Source organism: Lepisma saccharinum, chromosome 8, assembly GCF_977018435.1.
Source record: "Lepisma saccharinum chromosome 8, izLepSacc3.1, whole genome shotgun sequence".
Taxonomy (NCBI): domain Eukaryota; kingdom Metazoa; phylum Arthropoda; class Insecta; order Zygentoma; family Lepismatidae; genus Lepisma; species Lepisma saccharinum.
The window spans coordinates 76,726,116-76,748,870 of record NC_139236.1 but is presented as its reverse complement, the minus strand read 5'-3'; the positions used below and the strand labels follow the sequence as shown (position 1 = coordinate 76,748,870).

Below are 22,755 nucleotides of genomic sequence, written 5' to 3'. Positions count from 1 at the left end.
ATTGTTAGGTGCAGGGATGTTTGCTCTAGCCTTGGAGTTAGTTCAATGGGGGAAGGGGTGATACTCCTATGCTGGAGGCAACAAGACAGGTAGAGATATACTTTGTGTAAATAATAGGGTTTCCACTGACCTGGAAATACTGAAAAAGTTAGGAAATTTTGATGAAAATGCATCCAAATACCTGTAAAAGTCTGGGAAGATCAGTTTTATTTGCCAGGATTTCGGAATGAAAATGAGTTCAATTTTTTTTTCATGAACCAGCTTCTTAGTGAGAGAAATTCTTTATAAAACATGTTGTTGTAGAGAAAAACTGGCTAAATATACCAGCAGATACTTTATGGCAGCATTGTTGTTGAAGATGTATTTTTATAAAAAATTTCGAGAATGATAAAATATTTATTTTAAAGAGGCTTATTAAATACTTATTTGATATTTTACTGTGATATACTAAACAAAATTTTACAATTAAGCATAAAATATAATGTAAATTTATTTATGTACATTTAGTACCTATAATATTTTATTTTTCTTAATGAATGCACACAAAAGCAGTTAACTTCACTAGTCTTTCCTAATCATCTCCTTTTTTTGATGTTATTTATAATTTACCTGCTACATCAGAATAATTTGGATAATTCAAATATCTAAAATCTAGACACTAGAGTTCTCTGGATATTAATAATCAAATATTAATTTGAATTATGGAAATCCAGCTAGGGGATATATGCAACTTGGATATCTTGATAGTGTTTATATGGATATCCATCCACCTTTTTAATTACTCAGATATTTGTCATTTCTGATATTCAGAAAGTCCTCAGTGAAATTATCCTGGTACTCATGAACCATATACCTCTGGATATCCACATATCATATGGAGATTCACTGCTCCATCAAGCAGAATGTACAAATATTCTCAACTGAAAGAGAAAGCTCCCTTGATACATGCTGTTAGACCAATATAAAAAGTACATAGAAAATAAATAATGTCAAATTATATTGCATGGTAATTAAAAACCATAATGGTGAGAATTATTCGCAATATATACTCTTAAACTAACAATTGTGTTTGATATCACCACCATCATAATTCTGATTTAATTTTTAACTTGTGTGCGTGGTGATTTATTGACCCATTTCAGAATGCAGTTTACTTGCAGTAAAATCACTAACTTTCATGTTGTGTAGGTCTTTCTTCAAGGTTCACATAACCATTCTTTATGGATGCAAAAAAAAATATGGTTATTTTTAGTGGTTTTTTATTTTATTTTTCATGCGGCGTTTCATTCTGGTTTCCCAGAACTTTCTCACGCCAAGATAACCACACACACAGAAGTGTAGAGTGAGTGATCATGTAAAGTCCCATGAAAAGTAAAATAAAAACCACTTAAAATAATCATATATTATTTTGCATCTTGATGATGTGTATTCAAAGGTAAAGATCTGAATTTACCCCCTATTTCCCTATTTGCACTGCATGCTGTCTAACCTACTGCAAGCACCTACTTCTGCTATAGAGGGAATCATGAATTAGAAATAACGAAAAATGATATGGAAAGCTTTTGATGAAAAAATGAATTGTTGGTCATAAACACAACATGCAAAGCCATAATTGTGCATTTGACAATGTCACCACATTATAGGCAATGTTGCTTGTCCAGCATTTACATTGCAACTGAGATTGCAATCCCACCAGCGTGACCATGGATATGATTGACATAATAAAGAGCCATCAAGGTCAGCTACCAATTGGGGCAGTAGTCAGCATAGTATATATACGAGGGCCATACTATAATGATTTACACTTTATTTTTTTTGTACCTGTCCAATAAGGCTATGAGTTTTCATCTGCAGTATGTCCACCGTTTCAATATAATCCCCCTCCAACTTTACACACTTGTGCCACCGTGGCAGCTTCTGCAGTCCTTCTCTGAACCATTCTTTCGGAGTACCTCGTAGCCACACCTGGACAGCTGTTTCCAGTTCTTGAAAGTCTGCAAAATGACAACAGCGCAGAGTTTTTTTCATGGCTTCGAACAAGTGATGATCACTTGGGGCCATGTCCGGAGAGTACACGGGGTGTGGCAGGACCTCAAAACCCATTTCAGCAATGGCCGTGGTTGATTCCCGACTGGTGTGGGGGTGTGCATTGTCGTGTTGCAGGAGCACTGATGCAGTACTGTTAATGCTGATGCTTCCTGTACGGAATGGAAATTTCTTTCTCCATATTAAGGTGATCGTGCACGATTCGCTGCAGGGTGTTTCTGAACAGGCCCGTGGTCACCTTCATTTCAGAAAACGTGATGCACCTGTTCTCATGAATGACTTGCTCAACCCGTGTAATGTTCGTTGATGTTGTCACAGTCACTTTCCTTCCAGAACTTGTCCCTTTTTCTGTTGATGTCCGTCCTATTTTCCAGCCTTCCACCCAATTGTAAACGGTTTTCCGTGAAGGCGCATGTTCATCACACACTGCCACCAATCGTCTGTAAATCTCTGCTGTGGTTACACCCTCTCTCCATAGAAACCAACTTGTCCAACGCTGGTCATTATAGTCGCTTTCCATGTTGTTCCAATAGTCCGCTGACAATGATGTATGGAACGTGCTGCTGTGTGAACACCGGGAATCCTTTTTGGACACTGCTGCATGCGATCGGTAGACAAGACTCGTAGCTTCATATGCCAGTCCTCACTTCTCGAATGGTGCACCATGGGACCTGAAAAAAAAAATAAAGTGTAAATCATTATAGTAAGCCCCTCATACATATATAATTGGTAGAAAAATTAGCCAACTAATTTTTTGGCTATTCAAAGTAGTTTTGCAACTGATAATAGTTGAAGTAGTAGTAGTGACTAATATTTGTCAAAGTAGCCATTTGAACCATAAACATGGTCAAGCTACCTCTCACTGAAAAGCGGATGTTCTTCCATGCATGGGTGTAACTTGGGACTTAACTTTGGGGGGGGCAGGTGTGAACTTGAGGGTTAACTTTGGGGTGGGGGGGGGGGAGCAGAGTCGAAAAGTTTTTCATCCCATGAAAATAGTGTCCAGGATTATTTGCTAAATAACTGTTACATTTGCGAAATTATAAATATTATTATTTATTACGTAACTTCTCAGGTGTTAGGATGTTAACAAAAGTATCCTTAATTTGTAAATGTTAACAAACCTGAAAATTTTGGGGGCAAGCGCCCCCTCCCCCCCTTGCCCCTGCCAAGTTACGTCTATGCTTCTATGGAGTTTAGTTGCGTCAGTTCTTAGTCATCCAATCTTAGTGATTAACCTCGAGATATAGAAAAGCAAGTGAAAATAAACTAACTCCCAGCCATGAAAGTAACTAATCTGGTTTTATTTACTGTTTCGTGACTATTTTAAAATACTGAATATGTACTTCCATTCACAGCCAATTCGTTACATACATTTATTAATTACTGAATATAGGTGCACCATTACTTGCCTCAATGGTTCTATACTAGCGTGCAAGGTTTTTTTGGACAGTATCCATTGTCATGTGTTTTGACCTTTACTTACTATAACACTGTGTTTCCAGAGGGTATCTCTTCTCTTACTCTTGCTGGTGGGGACAGTGATTCTCTCTTGAAATGTAGTGTGAGAATGAGTACAAGCACTAGAGCATAGCATGGATAATGTCCAACTAACATTGCACGTCAGTGTACCAGTGGCTACTATTGTACACTAATGCAACTCTACAGCAATACAGTTCTTTGCTACAGAGAGTAAACATGCTTTTTTGAATGTATATTTTGTGTTCTGTACCCAATAATTTAATTCTGTGTCGTTTACTAATACTTAATTTTGCATGTTGTTTTGAGCCTGTAGTGAACTTAGACTGCTAACTTTCTTGCTAGGTACTTAGCTCTTGTTGCTGCTCTCTCAAGCGAAGCCGACTATGTGTTCCTTCCCGAGTGGCCGCCAGAGCGCGATTGGCCCACTAAACTGTGTAAGAAACTACTACAGGCAAGGAAGTTCATTTTTTATACCTTATGTAAGAATTTAGTTGCTTGGAAAGATTTCATTTGTTTAGAGTAGGGTTGAGCGGATGGATACCTCGTTGAATGTGCACTGATACTGTAGGGAGCTTTCACACTGAAGTGACAAGCAACAGGTAACACGAAAATGAATTTTGCAATAGAGCTTTCACAGTAGCCAGCAAACCCCCATGGCAGCGCATACGCTTTCTCCCTCTCTCTCTCCCTCTCTCTCTCTCCCTCTCTCTCTCTCTCCCTCTCCCTCTCTCTCTTTCCCTCTCTCTTTCCCTCTCTCTCTCCCTCTCTCTCCCCCTCCCTCTCTCTCCCTCTCTCTCCCTCTCTCTCCCTCTCTCTCCCTCTCTCCCTCTCCCTCTCTCTCCCTCTCTCTCTCTCTCTCTCTCCCTCTCTCCCTCTCCCTCTCTCTCCCTCTCTCTCTCTCCCCCCCCCCTCTCTCTCTCTCTCCCTCCCTCTCTCTCTCTCTCTCTCTCTCTCTCCCTCCCTCTCTCCCTCTCTCTCCCTCCCTCTCTCCCTCTCTCTCCCTCCCTCTCTCTCTCTCTCTCTCTCTCTCTCTCTCTCTCTCTCTCTCTCTCTCTCTCTCTCTCTCCATCACGATTATCCAAAAGTGGCAGAATATCAGATTCAATGAATAATAAAAATATAAATACAACACACTACTTGTAATCAAGGGTCCCAAGTTCGATACCTGTTGTTACCACATTCTACAATGTTTCAGATCCCACTTTAAACTGTAGGTCCAGTCCCATATCTGTTCATAAAGTGGACTTATATCAACAATAATTCACAACACACTGGAATAGATACTTTCTCTCCAGTATGTAAGAAAACATTCACTGCTCATGTCTGACCAACAAATTGAGGTAGAGTAAGATTATTTCCATAACATCCCTGACTGTTGTGCATTTGCAGCTTGGGAGCGAGTCACAACTTCCGAAGCAGCCAATCAACAAGTGAGCTACTGAAGTCATTCCAACCCGGCACCAATCGCGAACCCTCTTCCTCACGCTCCTAGCTGTCTGTAGGCTCACTAGCTAGACTCGAGCAGTTCACCAGAGCTGTTCCGAAAATAATCTGACTAACAGTGCATGGTGATTTGTCACTTTTGCCCAAAAGCTCCATAAGGCTTAAAGACAATCTTTTGCAGCAGAATGACATGACATGCTGCAAATGTTACTTAGATGTCATCAGATGGTGCAGTTTTCTCAATAGCATGCATCGTTTCGCCTGCAACTGTTGGTTGTGAAACCGCAGTGAATGCTTTTTAATGAACTAGAGGGGAAAGTGCCTGCCTATTCCAATATATGCAATTTGTGATAATTCTTGCTTGTCGAAGCTGGAAATATTTCCAATTGGTTCTGATAGCCAATATGAGTTTTTAGACACACTATCGGAATCGATTGGTCAATCGGAACCGTTTATTCAATTGTAATGAATTGGTTTCTATTGGAAAGTGTTTTATTGTTTTTAATGTAGTGCTTATGAAAAATTCTTATCTATACAACTGTAAATGCAATGGAGAACTCGTATAAAACAAATAAAATAAATCTCTGGTAAAGCATGTGGAATTTGTAACTTAGAAAAAAGTTCCACATACAAAAATGTTTCAAATATATGAACACGTTTTTAACTTCGTAGCTTCATTGTGTTTAACGCAATAAAAAACATGCTGCTTCAGTCATAAGTTGAGGTGTTGTTCTTCCAGTATACTTGCGGAAAGAGCAACAAATTAGGTTAAACAAAGAATCTGACCCACCACACTTGAAAAAGTGATAAGCAAGCAAAACACTGTTGAGATCGACTTAGTTGATCAATAGATTGCTCATTTTTCCAATTGCATTACATACACACATGAATATCTATGGAAATTTCATATTGCAAAAAACAAGAACTAATATGAACATTTATTCCAACTACTAGCTGCTTTAAGGTTGAGTTGGTTCTTAAGAAAGAGTTCTTCTTAGGTATTTAAATTGAGATAAATCTGAATTCAGTAGTATGCATTAGAATTCAGAAGAAATTCAGTTCAATTGTGCTGTTTTTCCAATGAATTTCTAAATCACAGGAAATGTAGTGTCAAGAATTAAACTACCTATGCTTTGAGTTAATAAATGAATTTATAACATATTGATTCTAAATATATACAAACTTACAAATGGATGCAATTTACAAATTGGAAATTGTCTTGATTTTCAAAATGGTTTCAGTTGAGATTCTGATTGAAACCAATACATTCCGATGCCTATTAGGCATCCAATAGAATCCGATTCATTCCAATTGAAACCAATTCAATCCAATTGAAATTTCAATTGGAACCAATACAAAATTCCAGCTGGGGTCAGTTTGGTGTGAAAACCCATGCCATGTGTCACTTGTCACTTTGGTGTGAAAGCTTCCTTACCAATTCCCACTGATACAGATGTTCGAACGTTGTAATGATTTAAAGTTGCTTAGAAATGTTTCTACCATTCTAGCAAAGTTTTTTGTTAAAATAATAATATGTTTGAACATAACCGTTTTTATTTAATTATAATTTTGTCATAGTGTTGGTGCAAAATAAATTAAAATTTCACATTTTCTGTGCTTGCGAGACACCTGGACTTCAAAAAGATATTTTCTAGTTTCAGTGGTCAAATCCAAAACTAACACATTCGTATCAGCACAGCTCTAGTTCAGAGTTTTGGGATTATTAGCAATTTAGTAGTTTCCATGATGATAATAGCGTAATTGAATGGATGAAAGATTGTAAGTGAGGCATCATAGACCTCTTTGTAATATATATGTGTACCAGAATGGGATGTGTAGTGGAGTAGTTTGTCAATTAATTTAAAATAAATGTTAGAAAATATCTTTACTGTTGTATAGATTTCAAGCTTTAAGTGTTCACTAATGAATCCTTCAACCATTATTTGTTGATTGGCAGTGTAATTTCTGCATGACATGTTATTTATAGTGCAAAATTTGATGGATTTAATGTCTTGCACTTTTTTTGTGCATGCATAGATGTATTTGTGTAATACTTAGTTTTACAATTTATTGTTAAAATGTTAAAGTATTACTTTATAACTGGTTTCAAGTAGTGCTAAAAGATTTAGGTTAACTTTATAATCTACTTATTGTGGAAATTATATTTAATGTGACACAAAATGTATTTTACTTTTTGCTGGAAGAAATATTTATAATGTTTAGGAATGGGACAGAATCATTATTCTATCAGTTTTGGCCATGCTAAAATTGTTAGTACTCTGGATGATCCAACTTTTCTATAAATAGTGCCAAGTGGGCATGATTCGTATACGGTCATCTGATTTTATACATGAATTACAGATGCTAGTAAACCTTTATGCAACGTTCGCAATTTTATATCTGATTGGTAGAATATCTGTTATCGGTACAGGTAAATTTCTGCTCTTTAGAACTAATGGAGGTTCAGTCTGGGCTAGCATTTGGTGTAAATGGTCCTGGGTTTGATTCCCTGTGTGGCGGCCCAGCATTCTTGAAAAGATGTAGCTGTGGGCCACAAACAGCTTTGATGAGACTTAATGCACTGACCTCATGTCACCAATTAAATAGCCACTTAGTTGGCTCTGACCCTCAGAAGGAAGGGGTGTATAAATGTATAAGGAGTGGTTCTTTAAATATTCAATTAATTCATTCTAATTATTTTAATATTTATTTTACATTTTCATTTTTAATGCATCAGAGAGTTTAGTTTTTCTTTCTCTTTAGAGTCCGTCTGAGTGTTCAAATGTACAGGGTGTTTCAAGAAAGGTAACCAAAATAGTAAGTAGATAATACTTTCGGTTACCTTTTTTGGGTCACCCTGTATATGAATATATAATGGCAAATGCTTACAAAGGTGTACAGTCTAGATTTCTAATTGGTGGTTGACGGAATGAAAGAACTCTCGAAATCTGTTGTTTCCACAGGAACGTGCATCTGGGCAACGACTAAACATAATCATTGTTTCTGAAGGAGCCATTGATCGTGAAGGTCAACCAATCACAGCAGAGCAGGTGAAGAAAGTAGTTGTGGACAACATAGCCCAGGATACAAGGATAACTGTGCTGGGTCATGTCCAAAGAGGAGGCAGTCCTTCGGCTTTTGACAGAATCCTGGTAAGTAGTGAACGTGAATAACACTTTTCTACCAAATCAAGTTATAAATGTTTTCTCAAGTCTTATACTAAGTTGAAAAAACTTAAATAGAATTCTTTCATGCCTGTCACAAGTGAATTACAGTTCGCTAGGGTAGCACGTTTTCTTAAATATTAATTTATAATTAAACATTTTACATATATTTTTATTCTGTGGCGCATTTGCATATTAAGTTGCTGAATGCATCCAAATGTCAACCTTTCTTCCATGTAGTAAACGCCGGACTGCACTTTGCAGACTAACGAGGCTCCTGCAGCCAGGATAATTGTCTGTGGGCCTCATGTTGCATCATCCTTATAGGTTTGTGTGATTGTCCCTGTGTCCATCTCACCTTATCACCATTCATCCTCATCTTTGTGAATAGCCAAAAGTAGCAGAAAAGTGAAGCAACTAAAACTTAACGAAACTTTGATAAATAGGGTAAAGTTAAACCCTGCACCATTGAGGTGCAATTTTTGTAACATTCCTAATAGGATGGAATTGTAATGCCACTTCATTATTATAATTAAGCAGGGTTGCACAATAGTATATTTGCAAAGAAAAATCTTTAAAAATATATAAATATATTTTTCTCATTCAATTTTTCGCATATACATAGAAACATGTTGTTTTGGAGTTAAGCAATGTAAGAAATTAATTGGCATGTGTGTTCTTTATGAGCACCCTTCCACCAATTTCATGTATTGATTGATTGATTTGGAGTTTTAAGTTCACTTTATGCACAGTAAGGCTAATTGGGACTGGACCTACAGTTTAAAGTGGGATCCGAACCACTGTGTGCGTCCACCAGGTATTGAAACTGAGACCACCAATTTCATGTAATCATCACTTTTCATCACCACAATTAGCCAACATTGGCAGAAAAGCAATAATAGAATAAATAAAAGAAGAAAGAAACAAATCCAAAGAACTCCCTACAGTAAACAGTTATCCTTCCATGATATATTTTGTGTATCACTACACATTTGAAAAGCATGTGCTTGAAACTTGCCATCCCAAGAGGATCACAGACAAAGAAGGTTCCATCCACTAAAGCATTAGAAACTTACAACTTCTGAAAAAACATATTATATGTAATGACATAACTGATTTGAAATTCCTAAATTAATATTTATAACTACCAAATAAGAACTGACTGGATTCATGGCCAAGCATGTTAAGTAGTTGACTTTCAATCTTGCCATCAAGGTCCCTGGGTTTGAGTCCCAGCCTGAGCGTGGGTGTTCTTTGTGAGTGTCCCTTCATTAATTTAATCTAATCAACCCAATCGTTACGATTAGCCAAAACTGGAAGAAATGCAATGTAAAAAAAAAACAAAAATACAAATGCTAAATAAGAGTCAAAATATTAATTGTGGCAGCTATGTTGTGGAACAGTCACAACAATTTGTTGTTCCTGAATCTCTCTGAGGCCTTTTTCCCCCTTCCCAGGGCTGCAGAATGGGTGCAGAAGCAGTGATGGCATTGATGGAAGCTACACCAGAAACCGAAGCTTGCGTAGTGTCTCTCGATGGGAATCAGGCCGTGAGGGTTCCACTTATGGTCTGTGTGGAGAAAACTCAAGCGGTGGCCAAAGCAATGGCAGACAAGCAGTGGGACCTTGCAGTTCAGCTGAGAGGAAGGTGAGCTTTAACATCACAGAAAGTGCATTCTATTTCCTTATGTTATTAGTACAGGCAGTGTTGTCAGTGACCTGGTCAAGTCTGGGGAATCCACTTATGAGAGAAAATATTTATGGGAAAGTTAGGGAATGTACCCGGGAGTGGAAAGGTAGTGGGAAACTCAGGGAATTCACTCAGGAGTGAAAAGTTCATGGGAAATACAGGGAATGAACTCAGGAGTGGAAAGGGCATCAGAAGTCATTGAATCAACTCAGGAGTTAAAAGCTCATCAGAAGTCATTGAATCAACTCAGGAGTTAAAAGCTCATCAGAAGTCAGGGAATCAACTCAGGAGTTAAAAGCTCATCAGAAGTCAGGTAATCAACTCAGGAGTTAAAAGCTCATCAGAAGTCAGGGAATCAACTCAGGAGTGAAATGGTCATTGGAAGTCAAGGAATCAACTCAGGAGTGAAATGGTCATTGGAAGTCAGGGAATCAACTCAGGAGTGAAAAGGTCATAGGAGTGAAAAGGTCATGAGAAGTCAGGGAATCAACTTAGGAGTGAAAAGGTCATCGGAAGTCAGGGAATCAACTTAGGAGTGAAAAGGTCATCGGAAGTCAGGGAATCAACTCAGGAGTGAAATGGTCATTGGAAGTCAGGGAATAAACTCTGGAGTCATGGGACCCTTCCAAAAAATATCCCACATATGCCCCTGCTAGTTGGCATTCTTCCATCTCTTCAGGCATGCTGCAAATCACCTGTGTTGAAACTATAGACTAGATTTATCCATGACATCATAAGAGCACTTGCAAAAGTGTGCTTAAACAGATGCAAAAGTTTGAATTATATAATTATATTTGCCAGTGTACAAAACTTTACTCTATACTTTTCTCTTGACAGGAGTTTTGCTAGAAACTTGGAAACATACAAACTTCTGACTAGACTGAAGCCACCTAAGGCTGCCTTTGATGAGTCTGGGAAAGGAGTAGTGAGTAATTTTTATAGTTTTTTTCTCTAACGTTTGTTAGTTTTAAAACTGAAATAATGTTGCTAAAGAAATGGAATCTTATATTCTTATTAATGTGCCGGCTCTGCACATGGAGTTTTCAGCTAGGAATCAACAACAATAATAATAATGTTATTATTTGTGCATTACTGTACGGTGTGATGATTTCAGTTTCAAACCTAGCAAGTAAGTTGATAAGCAATACATGTGATTAGGAAGGGAATATTGAGATGAAATGTGGATTTCAGCTCTTTATTGTTTCTGGTCTATATAATGTCACAACCAAGGTCTGCCCAGTGGCTTTTAAGTTGGAGTCCTATTGAGTCCCGACGCTGCTGTTTTAACACTTTTGAAACTGGAGTCCAGCAGACAATTGCTTTCATGCTTTCATGTAGATCCTCAATTGTCCTTACGATTAAATAACATCAATAGTTTTGAATAGGATTTCAACTATTCATTATTAGTGGAAAGAAAACTTTTACTACTAAGAACACCACAAACCACTAAGAAATATCTTTACTTTGGTCTGCAGTTATAGCAACTAAAGATGCCACAATACATGATTTCCAGTACTACAGCACCATCCTGACTGCATCAAAATAATATAAACAAAAATTGGTAGCAATTTACCAAGGTTTTCCAGTTTTTTTGGGAAATTGTGAGAAGGCAACTGAAATTTATACATGAAATTTCTAAATTGTGCACAACTAAAGAGATTCTAATTTTAACAAGTATTCTTTCTCTATGTTGAGTTTTTTAATTTGTAATGTACCTTCTAATACTCTTCTCCATATGCCAAACTGACATTCATGAAAGAAATTGAAGTTAATTTTGAAATCTACTTTAGTGCAGTTTACATTATATAGATTGTAAGTAATATAACATAAAAGAAAATCTTTTATGCGTATGCTTGTGTGGAAATTACAAATTTTCATAACTGTATAATAGTATCCTATCCATTTTTCATTTAATATAGCCTGTTAAGTCCATACAGGACTTAACAGGCTATATTAACCTTTTGAGTCCCCAGGCCTTTTTCACATGTGAGCCTCTCGGCCCCGAGCCGATTTTGAGCAAAATGCAGAGTTTCAATTAAATGAGTGTAATTCGGAGACTAATTGCCGTAGAGAGATGAGTGATATACCGTTGTACGCGGAACGAACCAGAGATTCAGACTATATGAAATTTATGCAAATTCGGCGTATATGTGGCGGGGGGAGGGGGCTAACTCTCAAAATTCCAAAATTTCTGGAAAAAAAAATTGGTTCCCCCACCCTCCCCTCAAGAAAAAAGTACATGACAGTGTCGACATGCACATGGAAATGATCGCTGACATGTAAGGAACACAAAAATATTTGCATTATTATCATATGACCAATGTAACTTGAGTTGTACCCCCAAAAGGAATGGTCGGCACGCCACTGATTCAAGCTTCAAAATGCAGCGGTACCTTGAAATGACTTTAGCTCAGAGACTATTTGCCCTGGAGATATGAACGATATACCGTTGTATGCATAATGAATCACAGATTCAGACGATATATAATTTATGCACATTCGGCATATATATGGAGGGGGAAATCCTCTGAAAATACTTTTTTTTTTAAAAAATGGGGTTTCTCCCCCTCGCCCCCCCCCCCCGAAAAAAGGATATGAAAAGTTCAATATGCACATAGAAATTATCGCTGGCATGTAAGGAACACAAAAATATTTTCATTGTTGTCATATGACCAATATTACGCAAGTTGTACCCCTGAAACGAAAGGCTTGTATGCCACTGTCTCAAGCTTCGGAATTGAGCAAACTGCAGAGTTACATTGAAATGACTATAGCTCAGAATCTAAATGCCCTAGAGATATGAAAGATATACCGTTGTACGCAGAATGAATCACAGATTAAGAAGATATATAATTTATGCACATTCGGCATACATATGGAGGGGAAAGAGGGAAAATCCCCTCAAAAATACTTTTCTTAAAATGTCAAAATGCACAAAATGCAAAATTTATGCAAATTTGGCGTATATATGGAGGGGGAAGGGAGAAAACCCCCAAAAATTATTTTAAAAAATTGTCACTTCACCCAAAAAAATGTCCTCACACTTGGGCACAAAATGACACCTACGCACAACATTCACGGACGAAAAGCTAGAACGCAGTGAAAAATGAGCGCCGATTCTTGCAGCTGCTTGAAATTCTATTTTTAGACAATGCAGGTTAACCCCTGTTGCAACTTGTGGACACTTGTGCTAAAGAAAACAAAGGTTTCCTTCAGCGTGCTTCGAAATTCCATTCTCACAACGTGCATTCAACAACCAGTCTTCCCCCTCCCCCTGCTTACGCCCTCACTGAAAACTTTCATTTTGACATCGGATACTGATAAACAAGCTTCCTTCGAATGCAGTTAACAGGAGGGAGTGAAAAGCATTGCTTTAGAACAAGAAAGCAAGTCTTCCTTTGTCGGCAAAAATTTGACCTTGAAAAGAGATGCAAAGGAGAAGTCCCTTCACCCCCTTTCCCCTCCATTTTCATGAAGACAGAAAAATGCAAAAAAACATTTCTGTTAAATACATGTGTTAGGAACAATATATATAAAAAAAATCGAAATTCTAGCCAAAAATAAAAAAGTTATAACGTAAAAACTACGATCGAGATACCCAAATGTAACCCTCACGGTCCCAAGCATCTCGATCGAGACGCTTGGGAAACTAAAGGTTAAGTCATATTTTGTAGTGAAAATGGCTAATTTGCATTGACAACGTTTATTATTATGTAACATTGATGAATTTGACCCCAAGTATTGAATTCAATTATAAAATTTCTTGGCCTATGTATAGTGTGTGCAACTATTATATGTAACTAATATTCTATTTAAGTTATTATATAAAATATTTCTATAACTAATATTTGCTATTCTCTTGTTTACTGCAGCAGTATATTTTGTCAAAGGTAAGAAGTTATTTTTATTTATGAAAGATTTTCTTCTCAAATGTTAGGTGCTATACACAAAGATACATACATACCTGTATAGGAGAGAAAGTCATAAATTCCTTAATTCAGGATCTCTTACAATGCTTTTTTACTAGCAAGGAACTTGCATGTTTGTCAGAAGTTTATTGAACTCCACTTTATGCTCAGATAGGCTAATCGGGACTGGACAGTTTAAAGTGGGATCCAAACAACTGTCCAGTGTGTCTCCACCAGGGATGAAACCTGCAATCCCTTGATTACAAGGTGGCAGAATTATCACTACATCAGTGATATATTGCATATTTGAAATAGTTTTTTTTAATACTATTTTCCTCTATATATTTCTGTTGTTGAGGCACCAAAATCTTGTTAAGGTGAAGGTATGAATTTTGTATGTCATCATTGCATTTTGGATGCCATCATATAAGACTCACTATTTTCATACATGTTGCACAGTCACAGCTTTGGCACTAAAGGGGGTTCCAATGGGTAGTCCCACTTATCAGTAAGCTGTAACTTTCGTGGCCATACCGGTAGACACACATAATTGTACCCAAATGCCACAAGAAATGTAAAGTTTGGTGCATATAGCAACAGATTTCGTTGTCCTCGTTGTAGGCAGCAAAATGTCATACACAGCACCCTAGCAAGTGTGTGTTGTCTAGATCCTCTCTTCTGCATGCTTTGAGATTCTTCTTTGAAAGGTGTAGCAAACCGATGTAGCTGCAGCTATCTTTTCAATTAACATTCAACGACATAGTTCGTTTGTGAATTCTAACGAGACTCAGCCAAACAACAGAAGTATTGCTTTCTTTCCCACGGCTTCAGTATCTGAATGTTGATAGGAATCTAAACAAAAATGAATTGCAGCTAAATGGAGCTCAGATATCTTCATCAGTTTGTCTAATGCTGAGTATTTCCCAATCCAACACATTCTGCATGCAGTTTTGGGTTTTTCTTTGAGGTCCACTTCATTCACAAATATGCTAATGAAGACTAGACATACAGTTTAAAGTGGGATCCTAACAACTACATGCCTCCACCAGCTATCGAACGTGGAACTCGTTGAATACAAGGCAAAGGACATTATCACTGCGCCATGAGGGAGGCCATACAAGTTCTGGTTGTGGTATTACAGCTCATGAAAACATACAGAAACAGGAGCAACTTGTGGATGTGACGACCCAACAATTATTAAATGTCGAAGATATTGTAGTGTTCTTTCTTGCTGGCACTGAAATTAATATTCCTACTGGTCTTGATGCAACGTGTTCTGAGGGTTCTGGCCTTGGATCATAGGAATACCTCCATAGCCATCAAAAACTACGATAGCCCTTTCATCTGTTTTCAGAATCAAATCTACATAAGAGATTGCAATGTTGTGTGTTTCATTGTTACACCATGGAATGCAGCAGTGTAGAAGAGATGAACCATCAAAATACACTGAATCTCATCAACTTCGTCCATTCATATGGCCTAACTGAGACTTGTCGGGTCTCCTTAACATACTTCGTGATTCGAATAATGAATGATGATTCGCACAAAGCTCGTAACACATGACATCTTCCAGTGGCACTGCCAGTGGCAAAAGTCATCTTTCTCTGAAAGAATGCTGCATCTACTTGTATATTGTATCAGACAGGGTTCACAACAGAAACAGGTTTTCACCTTGTCTGACCTTTTGTCAAAATATTTGAATACCTCTTTCTCAATCATTTTGAAAACCATGTTCGTGTTGATGTAAGGCAATCTATCAAAATTATCTCCAGGAGCAGGTGTGACTCCTGTACTAGTAGTGTTGCTGAAACTAGTCAAAATGGAATGGGGATATGGATTCCAGTCATTTGATTCCTCTTTTAATGACATTCCTGTCCCTCATTTGCCTACTTTCCTCAATTTCATTGTGTTCTTCACTACACTTCAACAAAACTCTGGTATATTCTTGCCTTGCTAAGTTCACTTCAATTCAATTTAATTATTATTTATTGAAGGACTAGATTTCAGCCTGACTCTATTCTGCCACCTAACCTAAGTGGAACACGGATGTTACCTTCTAGATTTCTGTGAATCCGTTTCCTCATGTCAGGTCTCCTCTGCTTTTGCAGGGAATGCGTTAGTAGGTGTTCTGTTACGAGATCTTTTCTGATTCTGATTTGAGGTCCCGAATTCGATACTCGGTGGAGGCACAAAGTGGTTCGGGTCCCACTCTAAACTGTAGGTCCAATTCCAATTAGCCTTTCTGTCTGTAGACTTAAAACAAAAACTCACACTCAAAATTCAAACTGAGTCCGGCCCATAATCTGTCACCTCATCTTGTCACAAATTCACCTCAGGAACATTTTCTCCGCGGTTGGATTTTCAGAAGACTATGTTTCCTACAAGTACAGGTATTGAGGCTTAAGGTAATTGTGATGCCAGACTGCTGCGATCATAGCTTGCAACTGGAAATCATCCACGAACTGGTTCTGTCAGCTGTTATCAAGTTACATGCAATGCTGGTTTTTCATGATGATCATATTTTAACTACCTCTTGTCCATTGTCAATTTTTTTTGTCACAAATCCTGCACAATTTAGAGATCTGCATTCTTCAAGGCAAGTCAAAAAAATTTGACACAACAAGAAAAGAATAAATTGTAAGTAATAATACACAAAAAATAAATATTATTCACAAAAAAAAAACATAAAACATTAGGAATTCACAATAGCCAGTCTGCCATTTTGAAATCCGTTTTTGGGGACTTTCCCACGGTCCGATTTTGTCTGATTTTGGATATGTTTTTCACCAATGATTTCTGAGCTAAATTTTGTTTTAAAAATTTCTGAAGCAATTTTGCCCAGGTTGGGTAGAAAATTGATTTAGTTTGCATGGACTACCAGTGTCCATGTTGCCATTGACCAAAATTAATGGCCCGATCCCAAACCAGGATAAACAACCCCAGACCATGACATTACCACCACATTCACTTTGGGTGTCTTGATTGGAAGTTCATCGATGAACCACCTCAATGTCCAGAACTTGCTTCCACAAAGTGGTGGTTGTGTGTTACAATGGCATAATTATTTCCAGAGGGAGAGAATCAATCAGTCAATCATGAATAGGACCCGGATAATTATGCATTTTGCATATTGCATATGCAAATGCATATTTAAGGATTTTTAACTAAAAATGCATATTTCATATGCAGGTGCATATTTGTATGAAAATAAGTTGACGTTGTACATATTTTTGTACCCACAACCAACACCGAGCATATACTGTGTTTATTTTTCTTCTCCTCACTTCTTTTCTTTATCTTTTCTCTGTCTTTCTTCTTTCAACAACTTCAAACAAGTTACAACTTCAAAAAAGCATTAAAATTATAGAAGATGTTAAAGAGGCCCTCGCCCAGGTTGAAGATTTACAGAAATTGGATGCAGTATTGAAAAAGGACAGTGTTTATGCAACAATGGTTTGCAAAATTCTGCATACAAATTGACAACGTGTGGATGATCTGGAACTTGATGTCTGACTTTGTTGCCCTAAAATGCAGCCCACTTGTATCTTGTGAAGTGGAATGTGTGTTTCTGAATATAACACTATTCTGGCTGAAAACAGGAGTTTCAAGTTCGATAATTTGAGACATCATGTTGTTATCAAATGCAATCATGATCTTGATCTGTAATGTATTGTGTTTCATTTAACGCAGAACCATATTAATAGAAAAAATCTGTGTAGCGAATGAGCATTCAGAATAATGCATATTCATTGCCTGGAGTGTAATCTTTCATAGTTTGTAATATACAGCATGTATAAATTAAACAGGTTTTTAAAGTGCATATTTTTTTAGTGCATAACTATCCGAGCCCTAATCATGAACATATTCTGCAAGCTGATGAAAAGTTGCATCAGTTTGTGTACCAGTCAGAGATTTGTTTTCCTATAGAGACCACCCTGAACACAACGTACTCTCATTGTTAAGTCCCTTATATGGCACTAATGGAATTGGTAAATCAGTAATTTGTCGCAATAAACACTCACTTCATCACTGTGTATGTCATCTTGAGGGAACAAATGTATATGTACCAAAACAGTGTTAGATATGTAAATACCGGGTGTCACACAAATCTGGAAGCATAGGAAAAGATTGAAACAAGTTCATGTCCAAGAATGTGTTCAAAGTACCCTCCAGCAAAATAACTTTGATTCGCTCCTCATTAGTGCCATGGTTTACCTGTAACAGAAAAAAGGGTAATGTGAACAGTACCTGTGGTTCCAGACTTATGGGACACCCAGTATATATTTGGGTTAGTGGGAGAAGTTATCTTGCTCCACAAACATACCAAACTAACATCTTCAGTTTTAATTGTAGCACCATGTTTTATTATGGGTGTTAGTATGTAGTAAAAGAATGTATCTGTACTGCAGTTAGTATTTTAATAACTAAATTAGTATACTCTAAAGTCTTAAAAGTTCACATAACCATTGATGTATGTTACAATATAATACGGGGTAGGTATAAGTGTGGAATCATCCCTATAAAAGACAAACTGGCTGACACAAATACAATGTCCCAAAACATGATGTGGGTGGGGGATTTAGGTCAATGCTATCAAGATGGCCATGAAATTCTATCCCATTTTGTTGACCACCTTTCCATTAAAGAAAATGAGGTTGACTCGAAGATGGCAGCCATTTTGGTAGCCCCCCTCATGTTTTGCGACATTGTTTTGGTGTGTGTTTGTCTTTTGTAGGGTTCCACACTCATGGCCCACCCTATACAGTAAATGTTACTATTAAAGTGTTTTTTTTCTTGTTATGTTTTATCCTGGTTCCCCTTCAAAGGTTGCTTGCTCTTTTGTGTGTGTGTGTGTGTGTGTGTGTGTGTGTGTGTGTGTGAGAGAGAGAGAGAGAAAGAGAGGAAATGCAGCGTGTGTGTGTGTGTGTAGATTCACAAACTTTTCGTGGCTAGTCACTCTACATTAACTTGAAAAAGGGCCTCCCCTTTGGCGCAGTGGTAGCGTCGTTGCCTTGTAATCAAGGGGTCCCGGGTTCGATACCCGGTGGAGGCACAAGTGGTTCGGATCCCACTTTAAACTGTAGGTCCAGTCCCGATTAGCCTTACTGTGCATAAAGTGGACTTAAAACACCAACTCAATTAACTTGAAAAAGTTCTTGAGAACCAGGACAAGGCATTATCCCAAGAATATAATCCAATTTAATACATAGTAACATTTACTGTATTATTATATAATGTATACTAAGTTTATAATTGCAGTATCTGAAAGAAATTAAATTACCTTGGATTTCTTATTTAAAGAAGTTTTGTACTATTTTTTCTTAGCAAGACACTTTTTTTGGTGAGGTAAGGAGTATTTGTAGATTAGGTAGTCAAATATTATAGTTTAGATTTGAATTGATGGTTATATTGTAATGCATGGTTATTCCCATATCTCATTGGCACTATGGGTAATCATTTGGGCTACCCTGTTTGAGACTTGTGCACACTTTGATCGATGCAACTACACTTTTGATGAGAATGAAGATGAGATTGATATTAACTCTCCAAGTCTGAAACGTTTCTCTTTTTTTTATCATTTGTCACCAGGAAAGCTATATTATTAAAATACCCTTTTGCTAGGCAAGTGAAACTATCAATCTGTGGTATTGTCCCACTTTATCTTGTAACCTTACACCAAGTATAATAAAGAAACCCAGATTGGCCTGTATTAATTTTTTTACAATATATACTAAACTTTGCAAGAACAATACAAACAAATGCATGGATGTTTGTTGCATGTGTTTATTCGTCTGTATCATCAATTCATCATTCATCCGTATAATTAGGATGCAGATTTATAAGCACTAAGAACTTGTAATATAGGCACCAAAAATTATGCAAGCAGACACTTGAAAGGGAACTAAAAATTAGTTCTCCCTGTGCATTATTGGCAATGCATATTTTCTGAGTGTTCTATGTCAGTTCATGCAATAACAAGAAGCAGCACTTACAGTATTCAGTACTTTGTAAGTTTAGCTGCAAACATTTGTTCATGTGCCCATCAACTTAACTGGTTCTGTGTCTCATGTAGAGCACTGCCGCCATTTTGAGAATCACTGTCCTGATTTAATAGAAGAATTTATGTTTTCACTCTTTTGGTTTTTGCACGATGTGTAAGTGCATGCAATTATATGTTGTTAGATGTATTAACTGATGCACCTAATCTATATCACAGGGAAGATAATTAGGGCTCAGTTCATACCGACACAAATGTATCTGTATCAATTGATAATATTAGTGTAGGTATCAGAAAGTAGTAATTGGAATTGATTCATATACAGGGTAAGTTAAAAAAATGGTTCAACTTACACAGTTATTATGACATAACTATTTGCGATAGAAAATCAAACAAGGCCTTAATATAAAGAAACTGGAAGTTTTATTCCCACTTAGCATGCTTATGCTGCTTTGCCACTGCTCCACCAGGATCGCCAGTTTTGCAACTGCAAATTGTTAGTGCCTTCGAAACCGTGGACAATAACTTACTGTCTCGTGCATAGCAACTACCTGATTATCATTTGGACATTTTCCACGTTACACGTGGGCCTCCCCCATGGTGCAGTGGTAGCGTCATTGCCTTATAATCAAGGGGTCCCAGGTTCGATACCCAGTGGAGGCACAAGTGGTTCAGATCCCACTTTAAACTGTAGGTCCAGTCCCGATTAGCCTTACTGTGCATAAAGTGGACTTAAAACAGCAACTCAAACCAGCAACTCCACGTTACACGTGGTTCCCATGTTGAATCTTTGTAATGTGAGTCATGTGAGTAAAACTTCCAGAGTTTTTATTTATATTAATGCCTTGTCTGATTATTTATCATAAATAGTAACGTCTTAATAACTGTGTAAAGTTGTACCATTCATTTTGACTTGTCTTGTACTTTTCTGGAGCATGATAATTAATATCCTGGAAATTATGTAAAATTCAAAGTTTTCATTGCTTTTGCACCAGCATTGTGAAAAATGGATTTTGTGATTAAATGACAGCCATATTAATATTCCAGTGTAATTCTTGAATATTGTAAAGCAAAACTCTTCATAAGATCATCATCCTCCTCCTTCTCTTCCCCCCCACTGAGAATCCATCTGGACAATATTCCATTACTTGACCTCACACACATTTTCGCTCCTCTGAAAACAGTCTGAATGCTAGCACCTGCATGACCTATGTTAGAACTTGCCTGGGGTAATTTTTTACCATTAAATTATTTTCATTTTAGGACATTATTTGTCTATATGAACAAGCTTTATTGAAAAATATGCACTAAGTACTTAATTAGACACATTCATCTTTTGACATGATATCATCCTGATCACTTTCTGTGCTTTGTATTGAGTCACGATCACTGTCTTCTGCATGTTCTTTCTCTGACGAAGATATATCTCCGCCAACAATTTCATTGTTTGAGGCCTCAATTTCTTGATCATCGTTCTTCTTCCTCTGTTGATTTTAACATTCGACAATGCGAGAATAAAAAGAAAACTACGATTACTGGTAGTGGACATAGGTAAACATTTTCCATGTATAGCAACGATGCCATCGAACAAATGTTACTGCTGAACTAATTGTTGGAGGGAGATGAATCACAGCAAGACAAGTGCAGAACAAATAACTAACTAACTCCCTACCTTTTTTAAACCAAAAAGGTTTATGGCTGCAGCAACACAAGCCTTTCATCTGTCCCTATCCTGGGCAAGGTTAATCCAATCTTTTCCATCCTTACCGATTTCCTTCAGGCCCATCTCAACGTTATCCCTCAATCTTCCTCTTGGCCTTCCTACAGGTCTCTTACCATCAGGTTTCCCGACAAGAATCCTGTAAACTCTTCTTCCCTCTCCCATTCGTGCCAAATGGCATGCCCATCTAAGTCTTCTTGATTTAAACATTCTAATAATATCTGGACATGAATACAAGTCCAGAACAGGGCAGAATAAGTCGACTTGAAAATAGGTGAGTTCCAAATCTCATAAAAAAATTAACTCTCCATGTAGAATCAGTCTTCATCTTGTGAAAAATTTCCCTCATTCGTGCCTGTGAGGGTTCATCAATTTGATCTGTGTAGTATTTATCCCCGTTGTTGCAATTACAGTGATATATTCACATCCCCAAAAACTCCTCCTAAAATTTCTGACATAAGTACAATTTATGGTCATTTTAGTGCAAAATTTACCTTTATATCCCCTAAAGTCAAAGTTGCCCCCCCCAGGTGGAAAATTCTGGATAAAGTCCTGGCAATTATCATAAAAAGGCAAAAGCTGCTGCAAATAAGAAAAATCCAATTTCAAATAATCCATATCTTGTAGGTACTCCTACTTGAAATTATTAAAAATGTGATGTAATTCTCACAAAAAAAAATGTAATATTCTGCCAGCGTAAGTTCCACACAGTGTATGAATTGTACTGAGTTTCCAGTTGTTAAGTTCTCATATTTCCTTTGTTCATGTTTTTTGCACTTTACAGGGAGGCTACACGCTAGCAGTGATGCATATAGGAGCACCTGCCTGTGGTATGAATGCTGCTGTGAGGTCCTTTGTGAGGAATTGCATCTACAGAGGAGACACTGTCTTGGGAATACACGATGGAGTCGAAGGCCTTATTGCAGGCAATGTATGTATTATTTGCCTTAAGGATGAAACTTAAACAATACATTGTACTTTTTTTTTTTTTTTTTTTTGTCAAGTTAAGACTAGTTTTTCAGTTATATATGTAACGTATTTTGGATGAGTAAGATGCTTATGCCCAGGATTTTTTGGTATTCAGTACTATATTGTCAGCTTTCTGTGCATTTGACATTCGTTGTCTTCAAGTCTGCCCGGCCAAAGAATGGACTTGAGGAAACCCAGACTTTCTGCCTCCACTTCAGGGGGGGGGGGGGGGGGAAAGCGGTGTTGCTACCGGCTGCTACACACCTGATTTTTGTCCAGTCGTACACGGCACCTCTTCCTGTCAACATGCCTCCTTCGGTCACATTTCAGGGAGA

General features: G+C 37.4%; 1 protein-coding gene across 7 annotated transcripts in view; it reads left to right on the top strand.

The window, feature by feature from the left end:
- Pfk (ATP-dependent 6-phosphofructokinase) overlaps nucleotides 1–22,755 on the top strand; it is an 81,504-nt gene that overhangs the window by 36,351 nt on the left and 22,398 nt on the right. For 2 of the 7 annotated variants that reach the window (XM_083126998.1, XM_083126997.1), the window contains exons 7-12: nucleotides 7,935–8,123; nucleotides 9,593–9,783; nucleotides 10,663–10,750; nucleotides 13,698–13,715; nucleotides 19,059–19,079; nucleotides 22,236–22,382. In XM_083126998.1, the coding sequence (XP_082983124.1) occupies nucleotides 7,935–8,123; nucleotides 9,593–9,783; nucleotides 10,663–10,750; nucleotides 13,698–13,715; nucleotides 19,059–19,079; nucleotides 22,236–22,382 (654 nt within the window). Of the gene's footprint in view, nucleotides 1–3,870; nucleotides 3,980–7,934; nucleotides 8,124–9,592; nucleotides 9,784–10,662; nucleotides 10,751–13,697; nucleotides 13,716–19,058; nucleotides 19,080–22,235; nucleotides 22,383–22,755 lie in introns of all 7 variants that reach the window. The other 5 variants (XM_083127002.1, XM_083127001.1, XM_083126996.1 and 2 more) reach the window with 4 other exon arrangements.